Source organism: Canis lupus, chromosome 5 (assembly GCF_048164855.1).
Source record: "Canis lupus baileyi chromosome 5, mCanLup2.hap1, whole genome shotgun sequence".
NCBI classification, from domain to species: domain Eukaryota; kingdom Metazoa; phylum Chordata; class Mammalia; order Carnivora; family Canidae; genus Canis; species Canis lupus.
In genome coordinates this window covers 55,057,137-55,066,930 of record NC_132842.1, presented here as the reverse complement: position 1 = coordinate 55,066,930, position 9,794 = coordinate 55,057,137, and the positions used below count along the sequence as shown (strand labels likewise).

General features: G+C 50.1%; 2 protein-coding genes and 1 long non-coding RNA gene across 8 annotated transcripts in view; 1 reads left to right on the top strand and 2 right to left on the bottom strand.

Moving 5' to 3' along the window:
• Positions 1-3,710: 3,710 nt before the first annotated feature.
• Positions 3,711-4,953, bottom strand: LOC140633742 (uncharacterized). Its single transcript, XR_012031337.1, has 2 exons — positions 4,647-4,953; positions 3,711-4,373 (listed from the first exon to the last, which is right to left on the bottom strand). It is a non-coding gene; the product is annotated as an uncharacterized lncRNA (long non-coding RNA).
• Positions 4,222-9,794, top strand: part of CCDC125 (coiled-coil domain containing 125) — a 35,475-nt gene continuing 29,902 nt past the window's right edge. For 2 of the 6 annotated variants that reach the window (XM_072826712.1, XM_072826707.1), the window contains exon 1: positions 4,866-4,961. The gene's annotated coding sequence lies outside the window, so the exon portion shown is untranslated. Of the gene's footprint in view, positions 4,433-4,865; positions 4,962-7,070; positions 7,749-9,794 lie in introns of those variants that run through there. The other 4 variants (XM_072826711.1, XM_072826709.1, XM_072826710.1 and 1 more) reach the window with 4 other exon arrangements.
• CDK7 (cyclin dependent kinase 7) overlaps positions 7,089-9,794 on the bottom strand; it is a 64,062-nt gene continuing 61,356 nt past the window's right edge. The window contains exon 12 of the mRNA XM_072826715.1: positions 7,089-7,739. Within this exon, the coding sequence (XP_072682816.1) occupies positions 7,705-7,739 (35 nt within the window). The 3' untranslated portion in view covers positions 7,089-7,704. The remainder of the gene's footprint in view (positions 7,740-9,794) is intronic.

Below are 9,794 nucleotides of genomic sequence, written 5' to 3'. Positions count from 1 at the left end.
AAAATTAAAAGTCAGAGGTTTAAGTTACTTAACCACCATACACCTTGAGCCTGTTTTCATACACCTATTAGTCATTCCTACATCTTTGGATCCCTTTTCTTTTTTTTTTTTTTATTTATTTAACCAATCTTTACACCCAATATGGGGGTCACACTGAACCCTGAGATTAAGAGTCCCATGATCTTCCAATTGAGCCAGCTAGGTGCCCCTGGATCCCTAATATCTTTAATATTTGCACAGAAGTCCACTTAGGATGGCTATAATCGGTTAAATCAGTTCCCTACTGATGATGGACATTAAGGTTGTTTCCAGCTTTTTACTATTACAATGTTGCCAAGAATGGTAAGAGAATAGCATGTATATATATGATCATATAACAAGCACTCCACATTTTTTTCATTTTTTAAAAGATTTTATTTATTTATTCATGAGAGATAGAGAGAGAGAGAGAGGCAGAGACACAGGCAGAGGGAGAAGCAGGCTGCATGCAGGGAGCCCGACCTGGGACTTGACCCCAGGGTCTCCAGTATCATGCCCTGGGCCAAAGGCGGCACTAAACTGCTGAGCCACCTGGGCTGTCCAACACTCACATTTCAAAAGTAAACTCTCAGGGAACCTGGGTAGTTCAGTCGGTTAAGCATCTGCCTTCTGCTCAGGTCATGATGCCAGGATCCTGGGATTGAGCCCCACATCCCACATCATTGCGGGGGGACGGGGGAGTCTGCTTCTTCCTCTGCCTCTCCCCCATGCTCTCTCTTTCAAATAAAATCTTTAAAAAAAGTGAACTCTCTCAGTACACATCTGAAGTATTATTATTTCCAGTACATGTGATGGAACCAGGTCACTTCAGTGACTTAGCCAAGATCACAGCTAGAAAGTATCAAGAGTCAGGACTCTACCTTAGCAGGCTCTACCCCATTTAGTTATGCTGCTTAATGTACATGGAACTCTGCATATGAGCAATTCTATCTGTCAAATCAATTTCTGGATAAAATTCATAGGAACGTAACATTTAGCAGATTCATTTTAATAACCATAGGTTGTCTTATATATGTGCAAGATTCCCCAAAAATGACTGAAGGGCAGTGCCTCCCAGGGTAAGTTCTTGACCTGCAGACCATTGTAACCTAGTATACAAGGAATATATACAAGCAAATGGACACTTTGAACAAATCGGGTAGATGGTGGCAAGTGCCTTACTGGAGATTCTAACAGCAGGAGAGGACAAAAGACAGAACTCTTCCTGACTATGAATATCAGAAAAGAACAAATGATGTAGGATGCAGGGCTTTGAAGAATGGGTATAGGGGTAGCCCCGGTGGCGCAGCAGTTTAGCATCACCTGCAGCCCAGGGTATGATCCTGGAGACCCCAGATCGAGTCCCACGTTGGGCTCCCTGCATGGAGCCTGCTTCTCCCTCTGTCTGTGTCTCTCATGAATAAATAAATAAAATCTTTAAATAAAAAAAAAAAAAAAGAATGAGTATGGAGGTAGAGAAGAAAGAGAACTCGGATTAGGATAATATTACAAAGGTGCTATCCAGTACTACCTGGAGTCATATCACAAAAAATGAGGATAATTACTTCATAGGACTCTTGTAAGGATTAAATGGTGTTTGGCACATACTTAGCACCATATATGTGTTTGTTACTATTTTTAGTGAAACTAATAGCTGTTTTGAAAAGACAGTATTCGTTACTGGGATTCAATGAATTATAAAATGATTGCTGATTATCTTTTTTTTTTTAAATTTATTTATTTATGATAGACACACAGAGAGAGAGAGAGGCAGAGACACAGGCAGAGGGAGAAGCAGGCTCCATGCCGGGAGCCCGATGCGGGACTCGATCCCGGGACTCCAGGACTGCGCCCTGGGCCAAAGGCAGGCGCCAAACCGCTGAGCCACCCAGGGATCCTGATTGCTGATTATCTTTTTTTTTTTTTTCGATTGCTGATTATCTTAACACTGAAATTGATTCATCATAAGTTTTCCTTCAACGGAAGGGAGATTATGATCTAATAGAGAGTCTAATGTGGACCTATACAACACCTTTTGGGAATTTTGTAAATATACTAATTTCAATCCTAGGTGAAACTTGACAATTCTTTAAACATCTTACAGTTATTTGAAGAAGGTCTTAGAAATAACCTAATTTACTGCTTGGTTTTATTCAAACCTACTTAACGTTTTTATTAAAAAGACTAATATAGGGCAGCCCCGGTGGCACAACGGTTTGGTGCCAACTGTAGCCTGGGATGTGATCCTGGAGACGATGGAGTCCCACGTCAGGCTCCCTACATGGAGCCTGCTTCTCCCTCTGTCTGTGTCTCTGCCTCTCTCTCTCTGTGTCTCTGAATAAATAAATAAAATATTTAAAAATAAATAAAAAATAAAAAGACTAATTTAAAATAAACCTAAGGAGAGGGGCACCTGGGTGGCTCAGTCAGTTAAGTGACTGCCTCCAGCTCAGGTCATGATCTCAGGGTCCTGGGGTGGAGCCCCACATGTCCCTGGTAAGCAGCATGATTCATAATAGCCATAAACTGGAAAAAAAAATCCAATGTCCATCAACTGATGAATGGCCAATAAAAGTGGTATATCCATAAAATGGAATATTATTTGGCCATAAAAAGAATGAAGTATTGCGACGCCTGGGTGGGTTAGCAGTTGAGTATCTGCCTGCGGCTCAGGTCGTGATCCCCCAGGCCCAGGATCGAGTCCCACATCGGGCTCCCTGAATGGAGCCTGCTTCTCCTTCTGCCTGTGTCTCTGCCTCTTTCTCGGTCTCTCAAGAATAAATTAAATCTTTAAAAAAAAAAAGGAAGTATTAATACATGCTCCAGCATAGGTAAACCTTGAAAACATAATGCTAGGTGAAAGAAGCCAGTCACAAAACACTTTAAATTGTTTGACTCCACTTAAGGAATGTCCAAAACAGGGCTGCCCGGGCGGCTCAGGGCCACCTTTGGCCCAGGGCGGTCCTGGAAACCCGGAATCGAGTCCCACGTCGGGCTCCCTGCACGGAGCCTGCTTCTCCCTCTGCCTGTGTCTTTGCCTCTCTCTCTCGCTGTGTCTCTATTAATAAATAAATAAAATCTTTGGGAAAAAAAAAGGAAATGTCCAAAACAGGCAGCTATTTAGAGGCAGACAGGAGGGTAGTGGTTCTTCCAGGGCTTGGTCCAGTTGAAGGAGAGTGACGAGTGATTACTAATGGATAAGGGGTTTCTTTCTGGGGTGATGGAAATATTCTAAAATTGGTTGTGTTGATGCTTACACATCTCCGTGAACCACTAACAATCACAGAGTCCTTTTTTTTTTTTTTTAAAGATTTTTTATTCATAGAGACACAGAAAGAGAGAGGCAGAGACACAGGCAGAGGGAGAAACAGGCTCCATGCAGGGAGCCCGATGCGGGACTGGATCCAGGGTCTCCAGGATCACGCCCCGGGCTGCAGGTGGCACTAAACCACTGCGCCACCAGGGCTGCGCACAATCACAGAGTCCTATACTTTGAATTGCATGCTACGTGGATAATAGCTAAATAAAGCTGTTAAATAACAGATATCAGGGGCACCTTTGGCTCAGGTCATGGTCCTGGGGTGGTTCTTCCTCGCTTGCTCTCTTGCCCTTCTCTGTCAAGTAAATAAATATCTTTAGGAAATAAAAAAATACGTATTAGGTTCGAAGTACTCAAAGGGACAGATACAAGGTTTGTTTTTTTTTAAGATCTTATTTATTTGTCCATGAGAGAGGGGGAGAAAGAGAGGGGAAGAAACCCAGGCAGAGGGAGAAGCAGGCTCCATGCAGGGAGCCCGAAGCGGGACTCGATCCCGTCACACGGGATCACGGGTCACGCCCCAGGCCGAGGGCAGGCGCTCACCCACTGAGCCCCCCGGGCGTCCCCAGATACGAGTTCTTAAAGGCGTTCAGCACACATTTGTTATGCGACGGCTCAGCAGCATCGCGCAGAGTTTTGCAAACGAAGTCGGGTATTTTTTAAGTAAACGTTCCGTGCGGCTGCGTCCCAAGCTCCGCCCGCTGGAGGTCTGACAGAACACTGCCAGGGTCCGTCCGGGGGTGCGGTTCTGAGGCCCCTCAGCGGGAAGGCGCCTGCCGCGACCAGGCGACCGGTCTACGTGAGCGACGCCACTTCCGGTTCGCAAGGGTCGCCCCCACGGCCCCCGCCCGCCCGCACGTGCGCTCCGCCGGCCGGAAGGGGCTGGGCGCGCGCTCGGGGCCCCGCGGGCTGCGTCCGGACGCGAGGCGGGATAAACGGAGTCCGCTCCTGGGGAGAAGGGGCTTGTTCGTTTATTCCAACGCCGAGTAAATTTCAAGTCCTGCCAAGGGTCGGACACCGCCACGTCCGTCAGTTTCTGCGTGAACGTTGGATATTCGTAAATAACCGTGGAAATCCTCTCCGCTGCGGCGGCCGGTGGGGCGCGAGGGCGCGCGTCCTGAGGGCCGTGGGCACCGCTCCCGGGGGCCGCTCCCGAGGGCCCATGCCCCGCCCCCCTCGCACCCCTCACGCCCCGCGGCGGGAAGCAAGCCCGCGCTCCCGGGCCACGGGCGCCGCTAAACTTCCGCTCGCCTGCGGCTTCCTCCTACGGGCCCCATAGACGCTTCTGGTTTAAACCGCCTCATTTTACCTTGTCGAGGCACACAGGCTCTCGCTCGCCCTCTAAGCCTCGTGCCCGTCCCTAACTCGGTCCCTCGTTGGGGGCGAACCCCGGGCTGGGCGGGCGGCGGCGTCCCAGGCGGCCCCACCCTTCCTTCCACTCCGGGCGGCGCGCGGTCACGTGGCTGGAGGGGGCGCGGCAAGCGGCTGGGGGGTGGGTGGGTTGCCCACGGTCACGTGACTTGAGGCGCGGGGGCGGTCGGTGCGGTTTCGTGGCCGGATGGGCGGGGCGAGCGGTCACGTGGCTGGAGGAGGGCGGGGCGCGGGGCGAGCGGCTGGGCGCCAGGTGAGCGGGGCGCGCCGGGGGCTGGGGGCGAGCGGGGGGCGCGGGGTACCCGGTCCCCGCGGCGGGCGCTCTGGGGGCACGGGCCCGAGCGGAGTCCTGGCGCTCGGGCCGCCTTCCCCAGGTGAGGGGCCATGAGTTCCTCTCACGTTGGAAGCCAGGAGTGGGGGGGAGCGGTGCTGTTCCCGCCGTGCCGCCGCCTCCTGTTGGTGCGGAGCCTTCGGGCCCCGGCGCGGGAAGCGCCTTGCCGCGCCCCGAGGGCCGCAGGGCAGCCCGGCTAACGCCCGTGGCGGCCGTGCCCGTGGCTTGGGTCAGCGGGCCCTCCGGTCAGCGCGGGCGCGCCGGCGCCGTCTCTGCAGCTCCACGGCCAGCTAAGGCCATGGTTCTCAAAAAGTCGAAAAACAAAGGCCGGGCCGGGCGGTGCGGCGGGTCCTCGCCGGGCAGCGGGGGTTCGAGGGGCCGCCCCTGCCGAGCCAGACAGGAACGGGCGTGTGAGCACCGGTGGGTGTGGACGCTCCCAGCGCCAGCGCCCTGGGCAGGAGCCGGCTTCCTGTCAGCTCCGCCCGACGCCTGTCTCTGGGCGGGTGAGACCAGGATACTCCTTGCAGAGGGGCCAGTGCAATAAAAATACCAGGCAGGACTGTTAGAAAGGTGCAGGGAAGGGACGCCGGGTGGCTCCGCGGTTGGGCGTCTGCCTCGCCCAGGGCGTGACCGGGGGGCCCCGGGATCGAGTCCCGCCTCGGGTCCCGGGACCCCGCGGGCGTCTCCTGCTCCCTCTGCCTGGGCCTCGGCCTCTCTCTGTGTCTCAGGAATAAATACAATCTTTAAGAAAATGGAAAGGTACAGGGTTGCCTGACTGGCTCGCTCAGAAGAGCACGCAACTGTTGATCCTGGGGTCGTGCGTTTGAGACCTATGTTGGGTGTAGAGTTGACCTAAATAAAAAAAAAACAAAAAAAAAAACTTTTTTAAATGGGGCGCCTGGGTGGCCAAGTGCCTGACTCTTGGTTTCTGTTCAGATCATGAGCTCATGGACCGTGAGATTGAGCCCCGAGTCTCCCCGAACATTCTCTCCCTCTGCCCCTCCTCCCACTTGCACGTTCTCTCTAAATCTTAAAAATAATATTAAATAAAAAGGGACACTGCAGGGGTAGGAGAAGCCACGTCTGGCCCAGGGGTGTCAGGAGAGCTGCTGTAGGGAGTGGCTGTCACGAGCTGAGGGGGACTTGAGGACGCAGCATTCCCAGGGTGAAGGGCAGCAGCGCAGGCGTGAGCGGGGCTGCCCTGGCGAGGCCTGGGTGCAGGTGCCGTCCTCAAGGCAGCACAGGGCCTGTAGAGGAAGCAGTGACAGCTGAAATGGGAAGTCAGAACTGGAGTCTCAGGGTGACACTTTTATGCCGTGGGAGCCACGGGGTGTCTTAGGGTGAGAGAGGGGGCACCACTGGACCCGTGCCTGGGGCAGCAGGCTAGATCCAGGAGAGACAAGAATCTCAGTGGGGACTGCAAAGTTCATATCCAAAGAAGGATCTGGTTTGGAGATATTCTGTGGGCCTGGAGCACGGCAGCTCAAGGGATCAAGGACAAGGGCAATCCCAACGTTCTGGCCTGGTCCGGCACCTGCAGAGACAGAGGACTCGGGATGGGGGGGTGGGCAGTGCGTTGTTCTTTTTGTTTGTTTTTTAGTGCGTTTGTTTTGAAGCCCGTGTTTGAGTTGCTGGCAGGATATCCAGCTGGAAGCGTGAATGCAGTTGTGTTGACAGTGGCAGCCAAGCATGGCCAGCAGGCAGGGAGGAGGAGGAGCTTGACAGGCAGGCGTGAGGCCGTCGGTCAGTCCTGCGGGGTGGACGGGCTGAGGAGCCAGACTGGGCCTTGGACTCGGCCGTCACTTCTCAGAGAGCTGTGCGGCGCAGAAGTCGGACGGCTGGTTGCAGGCCGTTCCTCCTCTAGCCTTTCCCAGGTGACCACCTGCCCGCGTGACTTGAGGAAGTCGTGGATAGCTCGTCCAGCATGGAGAGTAAAACTGACAGGCCCCCTCATTCCTGGCAACCGCTAACAGTGAGAACTAGTGTTCTGGGGCACACTGGGAAATGCCGGTATTGGTCTAGAATCTTGGAGCCCCGAAGCACCAAAGCATCATCCTATCCAAGCCTCCCCTTTAACAAACTGATACTCTAATTCACTGAATATTAGCTTCAAATATATCGATGGCACCCAGAATAACCCTATAAAGTAGTAATGTTTAAAGCCATTTTGGGGATTGGAAAACATGCTCCAAGAAGTTAAGGGACCTGCCCGAGATCAGAGCAGTGGGTGGTGGAATGAAATTTTGAACTCAGACCTTCTCTGTCACACATCCTGCTGCCCCCCTTGGTGGTCAACGTTCAATACGTTTAAAACGGACGGAATGAATGGAACAGCAGTAATTTCAGACGTTTTCCCTTTCTTAGAAGGCATGTGTTCTAAAAGTCAGTCCGTCTGTATTACATATGAATATTAGCACGTAAAACGTGGTAAGAGTACACAGCCAGCAGTTCCCAAAGTCACAGTTTTCAAAGCGGCAGAGTACTGGGGTCATGGGAGGTTCACTGTGTGCCACGTGAACCCAGATACCTGAATTTATGTGACACATCACAAAAGGTTCTTAGCTCATCCTGCGATTGCTTACTCTTTCCTCTTGCTGCTTTTTCCCTTTGAGTTGACCAATTCCATTTTCTCCACTGCCGGCTGCCTAGCCCTGCTTGCACCTCCTTAACTGGCGTGTGAGTGCACTGATGAGCAGGAATCTGCCAGAGGTAAAGCACAGCTTCTTAGGGGATTATCCTTTGAGTCAGGAAATAACTTCCTGTCTATCTTGACAAATAAAAATAGACTTACTTATTTTGGAAATGAACTTGTGAAGGAGCCAAGATGGTTTTGTAAAAAATTTGGGGGAAAAAAATGACTTTCAGTTCTGTATGATGTCATAAGTAATAGGAACGTGGCTTATTCTGATACTAAGCTCACATTCCTCAAATGACAGCTAAGAATGTCACAGTCTCTGACATTAGGGATCAAGATTCAGAATTTGGTTCTCTCTCTTGTTAGCTATATTACTTAACTTCTCTGTGCTTAAGTGTAATTGTCTAGACTTGAACAGTAACAGTATTTTTTTTTTAAGATTTATTTATTTATTTATTCAGAGAGAGAGAGAGGCAGAGACACAGGCAGAGGAAGAAGCAGGCTCCATGCAGGAAGCCCGATGTGGGACTCGATCCCAGGTCTTCAGGATCACACCCCAGGCTGCAGGCGGCACTAAACCGCTGCACCACAGGGGCTGCCCCGAACAGTAACAGTATTATCTTGCAAAGTCAAGATTAAATAGGATGATCTAAATAAAACACTTAAATAGTGCCTAGCACACAGAAAATAAGCAACACGTGCTATTATTACATCATTGGAAAAGAACCGGTGCTGATTTAAAGCATCTAGTTTTGGGGATCCCTGGGTGGCACAGCGGTTTAGTGCCTGCCTTTGGCCCAGGGTGTGATCTTGGAGACCTGGGATCGAATCCCACATCGGGCTCTTGGTGCATGGAGCCTGCTTCTCCCTCTGCCTCTAAATTTAAAAATTTTTAAAAAGAAGGAAAATATATTTAAAAAAAGCATCTAGTTTAATAATTTTCTTTTTTTTTTTTTTTAAGATTTTATTTATTCATGAGAGTCACAGAAAGAGAGAGAGAGGCAGAGACACAGGCAGAGGGAGAAGCAGGCTCCACGCAGGGAGCCTGATGTGGGACTTGATCCTCGGACTCCAGGATCATGCCCTGGGCCAAAGGGGGCGCTAAACTGCTAAGCCACCCAGGGATCCCAATAATTTTCCTATTTATGAGTTATATTCTTATAACTGATGAACACATTTCTCTTCTTGTCCCCTAATCCAGATAAAGGTCCCTTATTTGTTTAAATTTTTTTTTCATATTATTGAGATATAATTTACATACAGTAAATGCACCATTGTGAGGATGATGAGTTTTGACAAACCATCTAATCCAGTCAAGATAGAAGACTTTTCTATCACCCCCAGAGAGTTTGCTCATGCTCCCTGAGGTCAGCCTGTCACCCACCCTAGGCAACCAGGATCTGTTGTCTGTTAGGTATATTAGTTTGTCCAGGATTTTGCATGGCATGTGCTTCCTGTTTGTATAATGACTCTAAGATTCATTTACATTGTTACATACGTTAGGCATTCGTTATTTATTGCTGAAGATATTATATTGTATGGACTCATCATACAGTTTTTCTGTTGATGGACATTCGGGTTTGTTTCCAATTTGAGGAATGCTGTGACCAGTTGTGCATACATCCTTGTGTGAACATGTTTCCATTTCTGTTGGGTAAATATCAGAACTGCAATTGCTGGATCACCTGTTTCAAAGAAACTGTCACACTTTCCCACAGTAGTCATACCGTCTTACACCTCTGCCAGTTCTGTGTACCCACATCCGCAGCAGCACTTAGAGTTGACAGTGGTATGCACCAGAATCTCACTGTAGTTTAAATGTACAATTCCCTGACAGCTAATGACACTGAGCATCTTTCCATCCATGTACCTTCTTTTATGATGTTATCTTTTCAAATCTTTAAGGGTCTTTGCTTTCAAATATTGAAAATATATGGTACTGAGGTGCCTGGTGGCTCAGCTGGTTAGGCATCTGCTTTCGGCTCAGGTCATGATCCCGGGGTCCTGGGATCGAGCCCCACGTCAGGCTCCTTGCTCAGTGGGGCTCCTGCTTCTCCCTCTGCGCCTCCCCCTGCTCATGCTGTCTCTCTTTCTCTCAAGTAAATAAAATCTTTAAAAAA